At 48.0% G+C, this 21,657-nt stretch overlaps 1 protein-coding gene across 1 annotated transcript in view; it reads left to right on the top strand.

Moving 5' to 3' along the window:
- DENND2B (DENN domain containing 2B) overlaps window positions 1-21,657 on the top strand; it is an 88,918-nt gene that overhangs the window by 58,396 nt on the left and 8,865 nt on the right. The window contains exons 4-13 of the mRNA XM_007954885.2: window positions 6,281-6,432; window positions 8,062-8,277; window positions 9,422-9,518; window positions 10,108-10,152; window positions 11,092-11,276; window positions 12,343-12,452; window positions 12,688-12,757; window positions 16,673-16,750; window positions 17,318-17,458; window positions 20,592-20,740. Of these exons, the coding sequence (XP_007953076.1) occupies window positions 6,281-6,432; window positions 8,062-8,277; window positions 9,422-9,518; window positions 10,108-10,152; window positions 11,092-11,276; window positions 12,343-12,452; window positions 12,688-12,757; window positions 16,673-16,750; window positions 17,318-17,458; window positions 20,592-20,740 (1,243 nt within the window). The remainder of the gene's footprint in view (window positions 1-6,280; window positions 6,433-8,061; window positions 8,278-9,421; window positions 9,519-10,107; window positions 10,153-11,091; window positions 11,277-12,342; window positions 12,453-12,687; window positions 12,758-16,672; window positions 16,751-17,317; window positions 17,459-20,591; window positions 20,741-21,657) is intronic.

Genomic DNA, 21,657 nt, shown 5'->3' with positions numbered 1-21,657 from the left:
GTTACAACTTGCTCACTCTGTCTTTCCTTTTCTCTCAGTCTCCTGGCCTATGAAGTTCTGAGCACAGATACCCCAGGTCCAAAGGACAAGCTCCACTCCTGGCTCTTCTTGATGGTAGTTAGGTGCCCCCTTTTACTCTGGAATTGGCTCTCTTTTTAAGGATGACAAAACTGACCAATCCCCTACAAGGATTCCATATACCATATTGGCATAGTCTTACACCCACAAGGATGCCATCCATGTACCTTATTTGTATTATTAGAAAGGTGTCCAGTCCCCTTGGTGGGCCACAAGCACCTTATTGCATAGTCTCACCCAATAATTTCATGAGAGTTATAAAAACATGGCAAAAAGGCCATATAAAAGCAATCTGTCTCACACCTAGAGGTAGGGATTAGAGCTGGTACAGGGTGACATTGGAGTTGTGGCATCTTCCTTATCTGCTCACCTAGCTTCTGGGTCTTTGGAGTATTGTGTAGGGAGTTGGAGGCAGAGAAAAAAGATGGTACAGAGGGGATGGGAAGGGAATGGTCCAGACATATGTTAAGGAGGATGCTGCATGGATATGTGGATTTGATTCCAGGCTTGTGGGTTAGAGTAGAAGAGAGTTTCAGAGACTAGAATTTGGACTGTCTCCTGCCCATATTTTCCCTCCTTCATATCAGCAGAACACTCTGAATTTCTAGGACCTGACCAGCCCGAGGAGGCTAGAGGAAAATACAAGGGAGAATATTCTCTTTCTGTTAGATTCTGGTGGTTTTAGCCTTTCTCCTCCCCTCACAACAGGCCCAAGAAGGACCCTTGTTGTGGAACTCTGATGTCAGAATTGCTTTTGCCTCAGATTGATCAGTGGCTCTGACTTCCCAGGAGCCCTCTCCCTATCCTTGGTCTAGCCTGCACTCTGTGAGGTTAAGTTTATTCCTTGTTTCATTCAGATTATCCAGCTCCTGTGTTGCCCCACTTCCACAGGGAAGGAATGTAGCTTTGTTTGTTTGGAGTGTGATAATGGGACTATGGAGGAGGCAGAGAGCACCCATGCTAAATCTGTTGGGTACCAGCTGATGGGACTGGAATTCTTTGTCTGTTAGAGATTGAAGGCCAGCTGACCCAGAAACTAACATGTCTTCTCTCTGAAGAGAGGACTTGAATGAGGGACTTAGTAATTTTGCTGGCCTCCCTTTCACACTAGGCATGATGCCTGGGGAACTGGGGTGGGGCACTCCAGGCTGAGGTTTATCTTACTAATTTGCAATAGAGGGGTTCAAAATGAGAATAGCTGTCTTGCTGCTTCCTGGAGCTGTTAATTTTTGCTTGTCCAAATTGACATTTGCCCCTGAAAGATGCTGTTATTCTACAAAGCCTTATAATTATTTCCATTCTGAGCCTGACACTTAAAAATGCACCCAAGGAAACAGCTTGTTAGGGAGTTATGTGGAGTAGCCTCGGCGCCTGACCAACGAGCCTGTGCTGCATTCCTGCAGAGCTTCCCACTCCCATCAGCTAGCTAGGACTCAGGGAGAGCTTCCAGGAACTTTAGCGGGATGTGAACTGGGAACAGGGCCAGTCAGCCTGTACTGCAAAGCCTTCCAAACCTCCATTCTCTCTTGCCTCTCTTGTTTGTCCCCAGGCTGGGAAAACTAGTAAGGAATAGAGGGCATCTACCAGGATGGAAAAGGAAATGAGCCAGCCAAGAGGTGCAGCCCAAGAGATAGTGCTGGTGCTGTTAGGAAATGGTAGTGAGGTTTGGGGTATGCAACAGCTGCCAACTGATGTGCTACCCATTGCTGTAAGGAGTTGGGCCCTTATCCTAACCCTCTCTCTGCTGTGTGAAGGAGGAGAAGAAGCTGAGAACCAAAGGAAACAACTGGTTGAAAGCAGGGAAGGTTGGGAAGGAAACTGTAGGCCCAGAGCCCTACCTGTGGATGTGGGCCAAGAGGCTTAAGATTGGAGAAATTCTCAATGCCTGTAAACATACATACCTCCTTCCCTAACTGGTTTTTCCACATGTGGTTTATGACCAAAGAAGCCTGAGAGAGAAGTGGGGCAGGCTGGGCAGCGCTGGATGCTTCCTTCCACAGGATCGGTGTGATAACTTTGGGCTCTGACAGTCCCCATTACAAGAGGGCAAAGCAGAAATTCTTGGCGATGCTCTTGTCCCTTATTTCATCAGCAAAGCTGGGAAAGGTTGAGACCTCTGGCTATCCCAGCTGGACTTTGATGAGATGGGGCTGCTCAGGGCCAGGGCTGCTCAGGGCCATGCCTGCAGAGAAGAGGGCCTACCTCTTAGTCCCTCTCCAGGGGCAGTATGGACCTCCCTTGAGGAAGATGGGCAGGAATGCAAGTGAAAGTCCTATGGTCTGCTTGACTTTCTGCCAACAATCCACACCCCAGCTAAATTTTCATCATGGTTCTCTTCTCGGCACTAGTTTTATAACTTTCCTGTAGCTCTACTCACAGTTCTAAACACTATTCCCCAGCCTCCTCCTGTCCTCATTCTGAGCTTCCCTTGGTATTTATTTGGACTTAGCAGGTTCAGTTTAGTGGGGTTCTAAGACTCAGGGCCTGCTTGGTTTCTGTACATACCCATCCTCTGGGTACTGTTACTGCCCAGAGAGATTATTGAGGATATCACTGTGAGACAGCTCCAAAGAAGAGTCAAGAAAGGTTCAGGAAGTTGGGGGTAGACTGTGAAGGGACCAAGCTAAGGCTGAGGAGGCGAGCTTTGGGCTGGGGCCAGCAGTCACTTCCTGGAGAAATGATTAGTGGCCTGGGTATATCAGAAAGGATGATAAACATTGCTAGAGAAAAGAGAGGTTGGTGTTGGGGCTAGGCAAGAGGAGTAGACCTTTGAGGCTTTCCTGAAATCTGTTTCCAGAGTTAGTTTTAATCTTGAGAGCCTCATGTTCCCAACTATTTTCCCCCACATTGTCACTGATGTGCACTGACATTACACATCTACTACTTCCCTGGCCCTCAAATCCCTATCTTTTTCTTGGAACTTTGGGTTTTTTCTCAATGTTAAAAGCTCTGATTAGGGAAAAGAAGAAAGGGAAGAGAGTAGGGAGGGAAGAGAATAGGGGGAAGGAAGAAAAGGGACACTTATCGTGACACTCAGAAGCTATTAGGAAATTTAGAAACACCTATCTAAAGCAGTGGTTCTCAGTGGGAGAGGGGTGATTTTTGCCACCAACCCAGGACATTTGGCAGTATCTGGAAACATTTTTGGTTATTGTTACTGTCATCTGGTGGATAAAGGCTAGGGGTGCTGCTAAATACTCTACAAATGCACATTATTCAGCTCAAAATGTCAATAGTGCTGAGGTTGAAAAACCCCAATGTAAAAGAATTGAGGCAAGATCTTCTTATAGATTAGGGGGTGATGATACAGACTCTGGCTGGTCATCCAGCTCATGGAAGTTTGAAGTCAATAGCTTGTAATAAATCTCCTTCTTTCCATGAAAGAGCTCTGATGGCACAGTGCCTACAGCTTTTGACTGCTCTGGTTAGCAGTTCAAATCCTCCAGCTACTCTGTGGAAGGAAGATGGGGCAATCTACTCCCATAAAGATTTACCGCCTCAGAAACCCAATAGGAGTCACCATGAGTCAGAATTGATTTGATGGCAGTGAGTTTGGTTTGCTTTGCTGTGATCTGAATAGTAATGCTCATCCTATTTCAAGGGATCAGGAGAACTATGTCCTGGCATTCTCTCATTCTTAATCCCCCACCCCACCCCTTGCAGGTTGTATGTTGAGGAGGAACCAGAGACTCCTCAGACTCCACCTTGACTCTGCCCTAAGTGCCTCACAGTGGGGTAGGCTGGAGACAAACATACAAGGGATGCCAGGTTTGATATTTGGATTCTTGAAGTAGGGCTGCTGGGGCCAGCTCTGCTTAGTCAGGGTTCTGGAATGGAGACAAGTCATTTTAATAGCATGAGTGTGTTACAGGAAAAAATCTGCTCGGTTGCTAAGGACTCTGCTTGGTGTTTGGGAATCAACTTAATCCATTCCCAAATCCTTTCTTGACCCATCTTTGACTCATAAATTTACAGAGATTTTCATTGCTCCCCTTTCAGTCTAATTAATGGTGACTGAATCTCCCTACCCCTTCCCATAAGAGTATTTCCTAAATTGATTGATAGTAATAAGTGGATAGGAGCCTTGTTGGCACAGTGGCTAAGTGCTTGGCTGATAATCAAAAGGTCAATTGTTCAAACCCATTAGCAGTTCCACAGGTGAAAGATATGGCAGTCTGCTTCTGGAAAGATTGTTGTTGTTGTTGTTGTTATGTGATGTCGAGTCGGACCCAACTCATAGCAACCCCTCCTTGGGTTTCCAAGGCAGTATCACTACGGAAGTAGATTGCCCCATCTTCCTTCCGAGGAGTGGCTGGTGGGTTTGAACCACCAGCCTTCTGGTTAGCAGTCAAGTGCCTTAGCCACTATGCTACCAGAGCTCCCTCTGGAAAGATTACAGCCTTGGAAACCCTATGGGGCAGTTCTGCTCTATCCTGCAGGGTCACTATGAGTCAGAATCTACTCAACAGCAATGGATTTGGTTGGTTTGGAATAAGTGGATAGAGCCTTTGGGTGGTGCAAATGGTATAGAGTGCTTGACTACCAGCCAAAAGTTGGCAGTTCAAACCCACCCAGAGGCACCTGAGAAGACAGGCCTGGCTATTTGCTTATGAAAAGTCACAGTCTTGAAAACCTATAGAGCAGTTCTACACTGTACATGTGGGGTTGCTATGAGTTGGAATTGTCTCGACGAAACTAACAACAACAAAAAGCAGATCCCATAATTTGTGGAATCCTGGCTTTGGGAATTGATAAATCTGCAAGCATATAGGGGTTAGTTTTTCTCCTGTGTCCTAACCCAGCAGCCTTTTCTCATAGTCCTATTGCTCTTTTTTCTACCTGCTCCCTGAGCAGTTGGGTTTGAACTCCTCTGGGATATGAGGCACAGCTAGGGCACTCTTTAGAACAGGCATGGAGTTCAGTGGTCACCCAGACTCAGTCCTGCTGCTAAACAGTGAGACACTGGAGTGAGCCTTGCTATTACCATGTATACCTACGTCTGGCAAAACCCTGTTCTATTCACTGGTCACTAGGTCCCAAGTCCCAAATTATGGTAGTAGGAGCCGAGGGTGGGGGAGGATCTAAAAAAACAAAGGAAAAGGTTTTAGCAGAGGATTCAGAGTGAATACTGGACTCACTCTGAGTCCTCATAGACCTTGTCACCATGATTCTTCTGCCAAGATTTAGTCAGGACTGACCTATAACCATATTTTTAAAAAGTCTAGCCATGTTTTGGAGAGGAAGGGGCAGGAGGCTATGACTTACATAAAGGGTATTCCATCAAATGCTATGCTTCTCAAGGGTAGGAACCATGGTTTGGATTGCTCTGAGATTTTCTGATGGCACCAATATGATATCCATGGCCAGGGATTTTGGAATCCATTCCTGAGAAGCACCAAGCTTCTCACACACTAAAGCTCAGAATCCTTTCAAGGTTTTCTTACATTCGCTATGTCTCACATCTTCTGTGTCACAGAAGGAGAGTTTATTCCAAAGGGGAGGTAATAATAGCTTTCTTTACTAAGATCAGCTGTAGAAGAAATAGGCTGACACTGTAGTAAAAGGAATCAATTGAACAAATAATTACTGAACAAATCTAGGTGCTAGGGTTACCTCAGTGAAGAAGACAAAACCCCCAAAATATTTGTTGAACAGTGTAACAGATGAGAGGGAAATCTGGTAAAGCCCTGCTCCCTAGAGTTCTTTAAGAGTTCCTCCACGCCCATCCCCAAAAGTTGGTTGTCTGGAAGTAGAAAAGGGACAGCTGTGTGGCCTCTGCAAGTCTCTCTTACCTTGAACTATTTATCTTTGTGGCTTTAGCAGCAGAGGAACCAGAGCCAAGGAAAGATTCCTGGTGTTGGCTTTGTCCTCTGGCTGGGCATCGGCAGGGGTAGCTGAGTCGCTCTTGTGCAATCCCTGAATTTATAAAGCAGAGGCCAGGCAAGGCTGAGCAGAACTGGGGGTGGGGGATTCAACTTCTGTACTTGGGGCCAGGATCTGTTTGTAGCCTCTCTACTGCAGACGGGCAACTTCATGAGTCATGGGCTGAAGGGGCCAGGCAGAAGCCATTCTCTTTGGTTCACAAGAATTCTGCTTGTTTATTTGTGTCCGTGTGTGTGTATGTGCACGTGTGCACGCATGCATGTGTGTGTGTGTTTCCTTCTTCCCTTCTCTCCCTCCTCTAATTTTTCCTCCTCTGCAGGAGATCTGCCCAAGGAGAATCCATATGAGGATGTGGACTTAAAGGGCAGAAGAACAGGACGAAAATCCCAGCAACTGTCTGAGAACTCCTTGGACTCTTTGCACAGGATGTGGAGTCCTCAGGAGAGGAAGTACAACAACCCACCCACTCAGGTAATGGCAGCCCCAGCTTGGGCCTGTAGGGTCTACATGAGGGCCACAGTAGGGCCTGTCCTCTCAAGGCTTGGGCTCACCTCCTAGTAAGGCTTTTCCCCTTACAAGTGCCTGACAGAAGTGACCTCAAGAGACAGCTCTGTACTTAAGGAATTCTGCCATGTTGGAACTCTTGTGGTCAACTGAGTCATGCTGTTATGGGCATCCTGTCCTGTCTTATTCCCCTCACTACCTGAGCTCTGAGCTGTGTAAAACTGAACCAAGACTCCCTACAATCTTATCATTCTCTCTCCTTCTGTGGAAAACAGGAAGATAGGGCCATGGTTGGTTTACAGTCTTGGTATTTCCCAGCTCTGGCAGAAATGATCTCAGTGCTGGCATTTGGGGGCCAGGTATAGGCCCAGGACCAGATTAGGAGAGACTGACTGGTACCTACCCAATCTGGAGCCACTCCTTTTGGAGGGAGTAAAAATGAATCTTCAAGGAATGGACTAAGAGAAGGCCGAACAAGAAGAAAGGTGAAAAGTCAAAGGAAGCCCTTAGACTTAGGTATACTGTGATCTTATATAGGGTAGACAGGAAGCAAGGGAAGGATGCTTTCTCTGACTCCCCCCACACACACACACTTAAGGTCCTTTGACTTTACCCAGGCAACTGTAATTCTCTGTGCAAATAGGCAGATCTGGATGCTTTATAACAGTGGATAGGAATATGAAAGTACTTCTTCTGTGTTTGGAATGATATGATTGTTTTTATAAAATATTTACCTTTCTAATGTGCTCAGTTCAAACAGGCTTCCATTGAATTTATATTGCCAGATTAATTGGATGGGAGAGGAAATTGGGGGATGGGGAGGAAGGAGGATTTGCTGAAGAGTGATGAGGCAATTCCAGATCTAAGTGCCTGATGGGAGGAGGCATGCAGATTTTGCAGGGGGGGGTCTTGTCTTCCAGCCATGAACAGGTTCTACTCAGAATAAGGTACCCTATGCTGAAGGGTGTCATTCTAGATGGAAGGAAGCAGAAAGCAGATCAAGGCTGGGGACAGGCACAGCCCAGGACCTTGTGGGTGAGAGAGCAAATTGAGGCTAAGGCCTGCCTTCCCCAGGCATTGGCTGTCAGTGACCAGAGCCTTTGTGTTCTCCCTGGAAGAAGAGCAGGACCACATTGCCAGCATCACCCAGCAGAGCAGCTTGGCATGCAGATTTCAGTCTTCTGCTAGCAGGCGCCTTTCAGGACTGGATTGGGGGCAGAGGTGGGAAAGACTGGCTCTGTCTTCTAATCTAAGTAATGAGTACAAGTCTAAGCTTTGTCTCAAAGCTCAGGAGAGGCCCCCAAGAATGTTCACTATACCTTCAGATGAGAACCATTTTCTTAGCCTTTACTTTTTTTTCCTGGCAGCGTTGTAGCGAAACTTCCAGTGGGAAAGTGGGTATCTAATATAGCCCCAGCCTGCTGATTGACTGCTAAGGTATTAAAAGAAAAAGTCAGGGTGGATGGAAACTCTAAGATAAGGTTGAGGGAAGCCAGGGGTACCAACCTGTGGCTTCTTTGTCCAGGCCTCAGCAAATTGGTAGTGGCCAAGGCCTCTGTGGTGAGCCCCTCCTCCCTGTCCTCTCCCCCATGCTAGCTCTCCTCAAAACCTAATAGCCAGTCCCTACGTAGCGGGAACTGGTCGGAAAGGAAGAGCCACCGGTTGCCACGATTACCCAAGAGGCACAGTCATGACGACATGCTGCTGCTGGCTCAGCTGAGCCTGCCGTCTTCACCCTCCAGCCTCAACGAGGACAGCCTCAGCACCACCAGTGAGCTGCTGTCCAGCCGCCGGGCCCGCCGCATTCCCAAGGTAGCTTCTCCAGATGGAGTTCGGGCTGGGCAGGTGGGTGGGCAGACAGCCAGCTCTCTTTCCTCCCTCTCCTCCCTTTCCTCCCTAATCAGGCACTGCTTCCTCAGTTCTTTTTGAATAAACTTGAGGTCTGTTCACAGGCTTCTCATTTTCCTCTCCTTAATTCTTCTTATCAACAGACAGGCATTAACTGATTGTTGGGGCTCATCTTAATGGGAGGAAAGACTGACTTCTGCCCCTAGGAGCTCTCCATGTGGTTGGGTGGATGGGAACAGTCCTTAGGGGGCTTCCCATTAGTGAAATCTAGTAACAAGTGTGAGTTTTGGAGTCTCCGTACACATGGAAACATTTCCAGGCTATTAAGGACCCAGGACTAAAACATGAATCTTCCTTTTTATAACTTGCAGAATGGAGACTGCAGCACTGACTTGCACATGTAGTCCCCAAACCCAAAACCAAAACCTATCGAGTGGATTCTGACTCTTAGCGACCCTATAGGACAGGGTAGAACTGCCCCATAGGGTTTCCAGAGGCTGTAAATCTTTATGGAAACAGACTACCTAATTTTTTATCATAGAGCAACTGGTAGGTTTTGGTTTTGGTTAGCAACTGAATACTTTAACCATTGTGCCACCAGAACTTTTTGCACACATAAGCAGCTAGGCCCAAATCCCCAGCCCAAAGCAGCAGGATTTAACCAAATGGTATTTTTAGCCTGCAAACAATGCTTGTGGGTATACTGGGAATTTAGCTTCTTCCTGTCAGAGCCCCAGGTTATAGCCCAGAGGAGAAAGGCTGGAATCCTTGTTCCTGTCTTTGTCGCAGTTGGTTCAGTGACTCTTGGGACCTAGGAGTTCCTGTCCTGTCTAGTTTGAACATAGTTCCTTCCTCTGGGGAGCTAACTTTAGTGTCCTTTTCTTGAGGCAGGAGACCACTTAGGGGACTATTAGATGGAGAGCTACCAGGCATGGCCAGTGAGTCTCCATTTAGAATCAGGCCTACAGGGAGACCAGTACCAGGCCCAGTGAGTAGAGAGCAGAAAGCTTGTGCCAGTAAGGGGAAGGATGGGCCCCTGATTAGCCTTCATGGAAATATCGGCAGCTGGTGCTAGGGTCACCTCACCCTTCCTGCTTTTCTCATCCAGCTTGTCCAAAGAATTAACTCCATCTACAATGCCAAGAGGGGAAAGAAGAGATTAAAAAAGCTGTCTATGTCCAGCATTGAGACAGCATCACTGAGAGGTAGGCCTTGATGCTTGAGCTGGTTCAGGTATCTGGGGCCCTCGGGCATTAGGAACAGGGAGAGGCAAGACTGGCTTCAGTTTACCTTTGTGTGGGCTAATGACGGGGTCCTTCTGTCTCCCAGGAAGGTAGAGCACTACCAGGAAGTGGCACATAGGAGGGAGGGCCAGAGAGGGACTTATTCCCTAGGATGGGTTTGTTTCAGGCTTTGACCTGTGAGGCCCTGAGTAGGGAGATGGGTGTGGGAATCTGCTTCTAACAAAAAGAAAAGCCAAAGTTCTCTGGTCTGTTTCCCATTTCAAATCCTGGCCTCTGGGAGGCAGGACCCTTTTGTTCCAAGCCTGTAGGCCTCTTTACTGGCTCAGCCTCCAACTCAGGCTCTCAGCTTCCCCCAGATCAGGACCTGATAGGGGTTTGTATAGATTAGCACCCACAGTATGCTTTTTGAGGGACCCTGCCCATGGGCCCATAGGAACTCAGACTAGGTGATGATCTTTCCCTCATGAGAAGAGTTGGGAGCGGGGCATGGAAAACATTTGCTGTGGAGCAGTGGCTCAGCAAGCATGCACTCCTGCTATTACTTTTCCAGATGAGAATAGTGAGAGCGAGAGCGACTCTGACGACAGGTTCAAAGGTGAGCGTGGCTCCCTAAGAGCACAGAACCCTTTCTCAGCCCTGGCTGCAGGGTATCAACCTTTCCTCCTTTGCACATATGGTTCCAATGTCCCAAACTGGGCTGGTTTGGAGAGCTATAGGGAAGTCCATTCTTAGAGTAATTTGAGCTCATTCCTGTAAGGTTAAATCCAGATATCTCTCTTTACCGAGATTTAGGGCTGGTAACCCTGCTCATAATCTCCCAAGCCATTGCCCATTGGGAACTGGGTGCTAGATTTGACTGGTAAATCTTGTGACTCTAGAGGGTCAGAAATGGGTTCAGAACATTACACATACCTATCTCTTCTGGGTGTAAGAAATGTGCTGTAGACTGAGGGAAACTGGTCCTCTGGAGACCCTGAGGCTGCCCATCTCCCCAACTCTCATAGAGAAGGACTGCCACCTACCTCCTTGAAAAAGTTGTGAGACCCTCACATTCCAGGGGCCTGGACAAATCTCTTTGCTCTCTTTATTGGGGAATCCTGCCTAGGCCTTGGACCTGGGGACAAGGAGAGAGTCAAGGATTCCAATAGGGTCCCAAGGATGGAGGCTTTGTTGATGTTCATGCCTTCTGTTCTTTTTGGCATAGGAGCAGGGGTCGGGGTGGAGGGGATGCCAGTGGTAGATCCCTAGGTTTTCCTGGCCTAGGTTCTCTGATTGACTGTAGTTCAGCCTCCAGAGGCTCCAGGAGGACCAGGTCAATAGCGTCTTGTGTTAGGCCAGTATTTGTATAGGTAGAAACATCTTGCTCCTACCACTTCTCCCCTAGACAAAACTAGGGAAGGGTATCAGACTAGGCTCATGTAATTAAAAGAGATCCCCAGAGAGGGAGCCCTTTGAGTCAGGGGCTGATGAGGTCTAACATGGGAACAGTGAGGGGCCAGTCTGCTTATTTTCCTGATGTGTGGGCTACCTTCAGCTCACACACAGCGCCTAGTCCACATCCAGTCAATGCTGAAGCGTGCACCCAGCTATCGGACACTGGAACTGGAGCTGCTTGAGTGGCAGGAGCGGGAGCTTTTTGAGTACTTTGTGGTGGTGTCCCTCAAGAAGAAGCCATCCCGAAACACCTACCTCCCTGAAGTCTCCTACCAGTTTCCTAAGGTGAGGTCATTTCTTCCCCATGTTCCCAAACCCCCTCCTCCACTATCTTCTGTCTACCTGGCCCATCTGAGGATGAAGAGAGAGCCTCTTCCTGTCGTAGCTACTTACCTAGCTGCAACAGCCCTGAGCCTGGTTCCTTATAGCCAACAGGGGAGAAAGGTGGCTTGAGAAGTTGTGGGTGTGGGCCAGTACTTATTCAAAGGATGAGGATGTGCTCAGAGTAAGCCCCATAAGCGTTCCTAAACGGGCCCCAGCTACTTTTCCAACTTCACCTCTCTCTAATAACGGCTTTATTGAGATAAAATTTTCACACTATACAGCTCACCCATTTAAAGTGTACAATTCATTGGTTTTTTAGTATAGTCACACAGAGTTGTACAGCCATCACCCCATTCAACTTTAGAACACTTTCATGATCCTAAAAGAAACCCTGTACCCATGAGCAGTCACTTCCCATTGCTCCCCACCCACCTTATTTCTTACCACTCTTTTTTTTTTGCTTACCACCAGACAGCCAGTCTGGCCTCTCTTCTCTTCCTTTAACACCTAAGCCTTTTCTCTGCTATTGTCTCTCCCTGGAATGCTCTATCTCTAACTTTTCATGGGGCCACTGACTTTATCTCATTTCTCAATCTTTGCTCAATAGTACTTCCTATGAAAGTCTTTGCAGACCTCTGGAGTTGACTGTCACCCTCACCCTTCTGTCCAGTTTTCTCTGACACATTACCTCTTTGATGCCCTTTGTAGTGCCCTCTGAAATACTATTGTTCATTATCTCACACTCCTAGACAGAATATGCATGGACCAGAGACCTTGTCTACTTTGTTTTTCAATAGCGGCTACAGCACAGAGCCCAGTGGTAGATGTATCACTAGAAAGTGCTCAGTCAGTATTTATTGAATAAATGATAATTCAGCCCCCACACAGAACCTTGCCATAAGAGTTATAAGTGGGGACAGCAATTTCCAAGAGACATACCAGTTGGTAGAATGGCATCTGGGGCTCTCAGAGGATGTTCCATGTCATCTTTTTTCTATCTGCCTCCCTATATTCCTCTTCCCTGCAGCTGGACCGACCCACTAAGCAGATGCGGGAGGCAGAGGAAAGGCTCAAGGCTATTCCCCAGTTTTGCTTTCCAGATGCCAAGGATTGGCTCCCTGTGTCAGAGTATAGCAGGTAAGGGCTTCCCTAGCTTGGCTGGAGGGAGGAAGAGGGCATAGCTTCTTTATTCCCATAGCAGTGGCGAACTGAGTGGGGCCTACCCTAGTCTAGACCTTTACTTTTCCACCAACTTGGCCTTCACCCCTTTCTCTCCCTGGAATGACAGTCTCTGTTCTCAGTTACTGTGTCCAGGGGATTTGTTCTGGGTCCTTTGATAACTTCCCTGATGCCAGACCCTTCTCTGTTGTAGTGAGACCTTTTCTTTCATGCTGACTGGGGAGGATGGTAGCAGACGCTTTGGCTACTGCAGGCGCTTATTGGTGAGTAGGGCATTCTGTTCTCGGGCTGGTAAGCAAGGGATGGGACAGGGTGTTTGCATATATGTGTGCCCTTCTGTGACTTCAGCTTATATGAAAACCTACATGCTGCTCCTTCATCCTGAGGCCACTACCCACCCCACTCTCACCCCCACATTCACACAGACTCACAGATGGTGCACTGCTAGGATAGCAGGGTTCAGAGTGGCTCCTCTGATTGTGGCCAATGTCTGAAATTATAGGCAGCTAGAAGGAATAGATGACCTTTTTACTAGGCTTTTTTTTTTTTTTTTTCTTCCTTTTCTTTCTTAGTTTTTCTTTATTTTTCTGTTGCTTTTTCATTTTTCTCGGACTTCTGGACTCTGATTGTTGGTCAGGATCTCTGCAGGATCATATCACCCCAGCAGTATGTGTGCACATCACACTGGAATGGAGGACAGCCTTCTTCGCCACCATACTTGGCCAGCCTGCTGTGGGGAGGTGGCTTGTCCATAGTCTTCTAAGGCTAGTGGCTGAACAGGGACAGAGAATACCTTCTGTGGGATCCTGGGAGAGATATCTTGAGCTCAGTAGAAAAGGATTATGTTTTGAAAATGTAAGCCATTTTGTAAAGAGAGAATCCTTTCCCCATTTCCCTTCCCTTTAGTCCTGGGAAATGGATGAGGTGGAGAAAAAGAGAATTTGAGAGAGGGCAAGGGCCCAGTACCTGGCCCTTGCTACACTCTCTCTTGGAGATTGACAGGGATATTATTGGCTTGGGTTCTCAGCAGTGTTTGGGGGTTCCTAGGCCTTAAGCAAAGGAGCCTTGGGCACAGTCATTAAGTGTTTGGCTGCTAACTGAAATGTCAGTGGTTTGAACCCACCAGCCACTCCATGGGAGAAAGTTGTCACAATCAGCTTTCTTAAAGATTATAGCCTTGGAAACCCTATGGGACAGTTCTGCTCTGTCCTGTAGGGCCAGTGTCAGTCAGAATCGACTTGACAGTCCACACAACAATGTTGTTGTTGTTGTTGTTATGTGCCGTCAAGTCGGCCCCGACTCATAGCGACCCCTCCTTGGGTTTCCGAGGCAGTATCACTACGGAAGTAGGATTGCCCAACCTTCCTTCCGAGGAGTGGCTGGTGGGTTTGAACACAACAATAGCCCTTAGCAAAAGAAGGCCTCATTAGATACCAGAGTAGAGGTTGATAAGGGGGATCCTAGGCAGGAGTAATGTATAGCGGGGACCCAAAAAGGATTCCAGGCCAGTCATTCATGTGTTCATTCATTCAGATACAATGACTCCAACTAAGTATTAGGCAACATGCTGAAGGCACATAAAGATGAGTTAGATAGGTAATTCTACCCCTAAGGAATTTAGATAGTCTAATAGAAGAGGTAGGGCTCTCTCAACTAAGAAGGGAAGAACAAAGAGAATAAACTTTTCTTTTTAAGCAAACAGTTAAGTGCTTAGCTACTAACCAAAAGGTTGGCAGTTTCAATCTACCCAGAAGCACCTCCAAAGAAAGGCCTGGCCATCTACTTCTGAAAGATCACAGTCATTAAAAACCCTGTTGAGTGCAGTTCTACTCTGAAACTAATGGGGTCACCATAAATAGGAATTGACTTGAAGGCAACTGTTTGTTTTTTGTTTTTTAAATCATGTTTCAGGCTAAGTGCTGCTAAGTATGTCATTGTCTTTAATTCTTAGAATAGCCCATGAGATTTTACTATCTACCTTCTGTAGATTTGGGAGCTCTGGTGGCGTAGTGCCTAAGGCATTTGGCTGCTAACCAGAAGGCTGGCAGTTCAAACCCACCAGCCATTCCTCAGAAGGAAGGTTGGGCAATCTGCTTCCGTAGTGATATCGCCTGGGAAACCCAAGGAGGGGTCACTATGAGTCGGATCTGACTTCACGGCAGTGCATTTGGTGTTTTTGGGTTTCTGTAAATTAAGGAGCTCTGGTGGCACAGTGCCTAAGTATCTGACTGCAAACCAAAACGGTGGTGATTCTAAACCCACCAGCTGCTCCACGGAAGGAAGATGGGGAAGTCTTCCATAAAATTTACCCAACGAGGTTTGCTATGAGTCAGAATAGACACAATGGCAAGTGGGTGGTTTTTTTTTTGTTTTTTTTTTTTTGGTTTTCTATAGATTAGGAAAGGAGTTCTGGTAGCGTAGTGCCTAAGGCACTTGACTGCTAACCAGAAGGCTGGCAGTTCAAACCCACCGGCCACTCCTTGGAGGGAAGATGGGGCAATCTACTTCCGTAGTGATACTGCCTTGGAAACCAAAAGAGGGGTCGCTACGAGTTGGTCCTACTCAATGGCACATAACAACAACAACATAGGTTAGGAAACAAACTGAAAGGTAGAATGACTGGCCCAAGATCACACAGCCAGTGACAGAACCAAGATTAATCCCATCCTTCTAATACCTGAGTCTGGTATTCTTGGATCACCCCAAAGTGTAGTCTGGACTCTCATATTTGTATACAGAATGCCCAGTGAGTGGGGCTAAGGAAATTTGGGGCAGTACAGATGCTAGGTGGGAATCAGGCAGAAGTCAGCATGTCCTTGGGTCACCAGGATCTGAAGAGAAGGGTTGCGAAGGTTGCAGATGCAGCAGAGCTGTTCCTTTGCAGCGGGCCTGCTGCCCCCAAGGAAGAGTGTGTTTGTCCTGGCGCACTCAGAGAGGGCCTGGGCTGGGTCCCCGCCAAGGGGGCTGGCACTAGCTCGGCATTCCTGCAGATTGGACACAATGATTCTAACCCAAATCCCACATACTTGATTTAATCACTTGGGGCTTTAGAAGAGGCGGGGGAGAGGGAAGGAGAGAGGAGTAGGTTTCAGGCCTAATATGGACAAAAACAGATTCTGCCTTCTCTTTAGATCTGTGACGTGTGGCCAGCAGGTTTGGAGACTGAAATAGCCCCATCTGCATTTGCTTAGCAGCCTGTATGAGGGGCCAGCACCTGCTGCTCTGCTCCCTCCCCCATCCAGCCTTGCAAGGCACTCAGATGTCTGAGCCCAGAGACAGCCATAGAGCCCTGCCACCCCCTTGCTGGAGAAGTAGACAGACTTACCCCAGCCTACGGATGGGGGCTCCAGGCCAGGGGAGCTCTCAGTACAGGCCTCTTTCTCTAACTTTCTACATTTCACATTCCCTTTTTCCTTTGTTCTCCTTTACTCCATAGCATACCACTATCCTGTGTCTCTGTGTCCCTCTTCCTCACGCTTTAGAGGTAAGACAGCAAAGACAGACTGACTCCTGACTCCACGACTTTTAAATATGTGACCTTGGGCAAATGACTTAATCTTCCTGAACTCAGTTTCCTCATCTGTAAAATGGGATGAAGAATGCCTGACTCTCAAGTTTTTTGTAAAATGCTAAGCCCAGGACTCAGACAGAGTAAACAAAGTAGTTCCCTTTCCTTGTCTATTTTCAGTTTGCCTTTGAGAATGGGGGGTGGGCCAAGAAAGGGAGAAAACAGCAGCCCAAAAAAGGGATGTTTTGCAGAATGTCCCCTGTGGGGGGGCATAAGGCTGCATGGCTTGCTCCTAAGAATGTACACAAATCCCTTTGGTTTCCATCACCTCCTCTGGGATTCCAGCCTTAGGGATGTAGATCCACAAAGCGCCCTACAGCCTCTGCCATAGTGCTTTGTATTTTGCCAACCCCTGTCACTGTCCTCCTGGGGTGGAAAGATGGAGCCTGTATTGAGCTTGGCAGGAGCTGAAGCACCTTGGGCTAGAAGGCCTAGCAGAGGCTGAGGCTTGCTCACAGAGTAGCCTTTCCTTTTGGGCCTGGTTGAGTACAGAGGAAGGCAGGGGACCTGAAGACCTGTCCATAGTCCTCCTTCCCAAGGAAAAGGAGCCAGATATGGTAATCAAGCATTCTCTGTCTGTCTCTCCCTCCTCCTCTTTGCCCCGGCCCAGCCAAGTGGGAAAGGGCCTCGGTTGCCAGAGGTATACTGTGTCATCAGCCGCCTTGGCTGCTTCGGCCTGTTTTCCAAGGTAAGAGGGCTTCTGGCTTGCTTCCCTCCCCCTCACCCCAGCTGACAGCTCCCTTAGGAACATCTGCAGCCAGCTTAGATGAGAAAACCACCTGTGTGTGTGTATGTGTGTGAGAGAGGAGAGAGAGAAAATGGAATAGCAAGTACAAGCTAGCTCTCTGATACCCTCCTTATGCCCAAGCTTGGCTCTCCACCTAGCCAACTGGCATTTCCCCGACTTCAGCGCTGTTAGTATCTGCTCGCCATAGGTAAAGCCAGAGTCCTTGGGGACAGTGACCACCTGAAGAGAGCCAAGAGTGCCCAGGGGACCAGTGCTTAGGTGATATTTCCTTAGCTCTGCTGCTTAGCTCTGAGGACCCAGGCAAGTACCCATTAGGGAGCAGAGCAGGCTCTGAGTGTTCAGGGAAGTGGGAAGGGTTGGGTGTGAGGATACAGCAAGACAGTTCTCCGTCTTCCAGCTTCTGGACCAGCCTGGTCAATTGCCAGGCTGCCCTCTTCTCTGCCCAGGAGGTAGGGAAAGGCAGTACCCTGATGCCCCTCCTCTTTGGGCCGCTGGTGGTGGGCATAGGTCCTAGACGAGGTGGAGCGCCGGCGTGGGATCTCTGCCGCCTTGGTCTACCCTTTCATGAGAAGTCTCATGGAGTCACCCTTCCCTGCCCCTGGGAGGACCATCAAAGTGAAGACATTCCTACCTGGTGCTGGCAATGAGGTAAGGATTTCTGCTGCCTCTTCTCAGGCTGCAGGCTTGGGCTGGAATAGGACCTGCCAAGCCAAGGTTGCAGTCTCCAGGAGGGCAGAGCCTGGTGCCCTCCTTCCTTACCATGTCCAAACACTTAATCAGTAGAGTCTGAAAAAGTGAATGATGGAATTACAAATGTTGCCCTGACAAACCCCAATGCCTGTTTGGGCTAAACTGTACCCCGCCTGCCCTCCTTTTATTTATTCATCAAATATTTTCTCAGTGCTCCTTATGTATCAGGGATTGTGCCAGACCCTGGGGCATAGCCATGAAGTTAAAGAGGGCCACAGTGGAAGAGACTGGTGTTAAATAAATACTTCTACATATAAAAAGATAATTCTTAAACTTGCTAAGTGTCAAGTGAAAACAGAAAAGCAGGGCATCTGCTTTAGATTAGGGGGTCAGGGAAGGACCCCTATGAGGAAGTGAAATTTTATCAGAGACCTAAGGGTAAGTAGGAGGAGGTCAAATGAAGTAGGAGGAGGGGGAGACTGAAAGAGAAGGGTATGGACAAGAGAACGTTATTCCAGGTAGAGGGAAGAGCATATGCAAAGGCAGAATCCTAAGTAGAGTAAGTTGGGCAGTGATACAGTAGAAATGGATGGAGAAATATAAAGAAAAAATTATCTATAAAGGGAAATAGGGAAAAGGACAGTGGTTGAAAGGAAATAGAGCCAGGAGAGTTTGTTAAAGATGGTCGTTTGGATGCTGATGAGAATGACTTAGCAGAAGCCAGCAGTTTAAAGGCACAGAAGTTGTTGTTGTTGTTATGTGCCGTCGAGTCGGCCCCGACTCATAGCAACCCCTCCTTGGGTTTCTGAGGTGGTATCACTACGGAAGTAGATTGCCCAACCTTCCTTCCGAGGAGTGGCTGGTGGGTTTGAACTGCCAGCCTTCTGGTTAGAAAGGCACAGAAGAGGGAGGGGATAACCAGAGGATCTGTGTTGCTGAGAAGGCACCATGGTGGGATCAGTGGAGGGATTGGCTTTTGTTGGTTGAAAAGGACACTTCCTTACATACAGGAGAGGAAGTGGTAGTTTGTAGATTCTGGATTCCCATCTGATGGCTTCTGTTTTCTCAAAATATAAGAGAAGGTCATCTCTGAGAGTTGAGGGTAACAGGTTCTAGTAGAAGAAAGAAGAAATAAATTAGTTATTGCAGAGCATAGAAAAGGGACTGATTAGAGAAACAGTAGTTTTGCTGGGCAGTGGCGAATACCGATTTAAGGTCTTTCTCTTAGCTTCATCCTCCCCTGACTCTTCTCATGTTTGGAGGAACTTTAGGCTTCATGAGCAAACTAGGGCGCAGGGCAGCTGACCTGCCCGGTAGTCCAGCATGATGCCTGGGAGCTCTTCAGGGTCAGAACAGCCCCTCACTGACCGTGTTTCTCATCACTCTGACTTGAACTACTTAACCACCCCCTGCACACTAAGCCCTGCTTCTCTTGCCTAGATACTTCCTTTCTTTTCTAGCTGTGCAATCCAGGTCTAGCATCTTGTCCTCTGAAATGCTTCCCTGACCTCTCCCCACCCTTCCCAGATGCCCTTCCAGCCCCCTGTACAGAGTTAGTCATACCTTACCTTTGCATGACACCAGTCACATGCACTGTGATTATTTAGGGTCATTAGACCCACCTGAATTACAGTGTCCTTGAGGGCAAGAATGAATGACAAGAGTCAAGCTGCCCGTGTGACTTCTTAGTCCCTGAAGGAGGCTAGACTCAAGGGTAGTAGAAGCTGTGGGCTTTGTTTTGGAGAGCAGAGCTTGTTGGGCTGCATGCAGGCCTTACAGGAGGGAGGGTGAGGGGAGCTTCACTATGATGACTTCCTGGAGGGTGGGGACAGGGGTGGGTAGCAGAGACCTCTGGCATAATTGTGGTATAGTGTTCTTTGAGCTCATATTCACTGAGCATTTTTGGTTTACACAGATAGCATTTTGCTGATCACTGATCCTGCTGGGGGTTCACAGTTTGGGAGAGAGAAGTGTAAACCGATCATTATAGCAACTTGTGCCCATTTTGATGCTTTTCTGGGGCCCAGTGGGATGAATGGTAAGCTAGGAGTTAAAACTTCTCCGCTTGCCTAGTAGTCTCTGAGGACCAAATAAGATGATGTGGGGTAAAAACTCCTTGAAAAGAATTAGCTCTGATGCCGTAGAGCTGTAAGAGATAATGAGTTTCTCACGCTAGTGTTCAGGAGGACTGTGCATCCATGCTGCTGATGTGTGCTGAGCAGCCCCAGGTGACAGCAGCTTCGGCAAGACTTGCGCCTCAGTCATGTTTTTCCTGCTCCAATTCTAACTGCTGGAGTCACCCTCCACCCCCAGACTACCCCAGGGAAGTGGGTCTCCTGAACGTTTACCTTGGGAGCAGCCCTGCAAACCCTTTGGAGGGAAGATAGCTAGACCTGGCTCTGATCGAGAAGGTTTTGCTCCTTGGTAAACTTAGAGAATAGTCAGTCCTTTCCCTGTGTTTCCTTGTCCTTAGCATTGGGATTGAGAGGGTCAACAGAGATAGAGGCAATGATGGCAGGACAAACAGCCCCTAGAAGGAAATTCTTAGTACCTGCAAAGAGAGGGGCATGGCAACAGGGACACCAGCATTGCCTTTTCAGAGAGGGCTGAGAATAAAGTCCTAAGATACTGAGGTGGCATCGACCTAGGGCCTGGAGAATGATGACAGATTGTGAGGTCTGGCCAACTTGGGCACTGGGACATTTTCCTGGGAGGTGGGCAAGAGGGTGGAGAGGACCCTACAGATAAAGCTGTGCTTTCCTCAGCCTCCTTATCTATAAGAGAAGTCAGCTCACACTCTCCCTTTCCTGAGATTCTGATATTCCCTCAACTTCTTCCTTCTAGAACCTTCCCTTTTTCACAGTCAGCCCTTTCACCCACACACAGGCTGAGTGTTTGAGTGGTTTGGGAACAGAACTGTAGTCTCAGGAGATGAAGAGACTGGGCCTTCTTGCATAACAGCATAGATTAGAGACCCTTGAAAAGAGAGGGTGGGAAGGGGAGATGAGCCTCCAGTTGCTTTGCTAGGGACCCCAGATGGCACCCACCTGGCCTGCCTCAGCCCACTTACCCCGTTGTCTCTCTCCTGCAGGTGTTAGAGCTGCGGCGGCCCATGGACTCCCGGTTAGAGCACGTGGACTTTGAGTGCCTTTTTACCTGCCTCAGCGTGCGCCAGCTCATCCGAATCTTTGCCTCACTGCTACTGGAGCGCCGCGTCATTTTTGTGGCAGATAAACTCAGGTATAGCCCAGCAGGCCAAGCGGGAAGGCACATTCACTAATTAATCCAAAAAGTGAAGGTTGGGCAATCCTACTTCCGTAGTGATAACTGCCTCGGAAACCCAAGGAGGGGTCGCTAGGAGTCGGGGCCGACTCGATGGCAAATAACAACAACAACAAGTATACTGTGATATTAGTACATGGGGTGTGTGTGTGTGTGTGTGTGTATTTGCATGGTGAGCTAAAGATCAATGGAGCGAGAAAGGTTAGCAAACCTGGGAAGAGAGGATGGTTAAGGGAGCAGAGTTGGAATGCAGACAAGATGGCAGCATTGAGAACCCAATGGAGGACTTGACCTGAGGGGAGAGGAGGGACACTTCTTCCTCTGAAACAGCTTTTGGCTGCTGGCCACATTTCCTCTGGAGGGAAATGCAATGCCATCTTGTGGAATGCTGAGTGTGAGGAGAGTGACGAAGTCTAGAAAGAACAAGGAAGGAGCAAGGACACTAATGAAGGGTGGTGTGAGGGCTGCTGAGTCACCCAGGAGGGGTCATTTGAGGGTGTCATCTAGAGAGGCAACTGATTGATCTAGAGAGAGCTGGGCATTTGTTGGGGAGTTGTGGGAAAGGGTGGGTGAGGGTGCTAGAGGAGAGTGGTTGTAGGAAGATTATCCAGTGGAGAGGGAAAGAGATGTCCAGGGACTGGAGGTGCCAGTGAAATGGGGAAGCTGGCTCAGGAAATTTAGAAAAAAGCTGAATAAATCACCAAGTTTGGTCCAGAATGTTGGCATTTATAGTTTTAGAGGTAGAGGAGTTCCAGGTATCAATGAGGTCTGGTTGTGGCCATGAGCAGGTGGCAGGGTGAAGAGACGTGGGATATGAAAGGGTCAGGAAGAAAGAAACAAGAGCTCTTCTAGGCAGCTGAGGCTTTTTTTTTTTT

The sequence above is a fragment of the Orycteropus afer genome, unplaced genomic scaffold, assembly GCF_000298275.1.
Source record: "Orycteropus afer afer isolate SDZICR_OR568_19922 unplaced genomic scaffold, OryAfe1.0 scaffold00014, whole genome shotgun sequence".
Classification (NCBI taxonomy): Eukaryota; Metazoa; Chordata; class Mammalia; order Tubulidentata; family Orycteropodidae; genus Orycteropus; species Orycteropus afer.
Note: the sequence above shows the minus strand (reverse complement) of the source record. Positions and strands in the feature narration are given on the sequence as shown.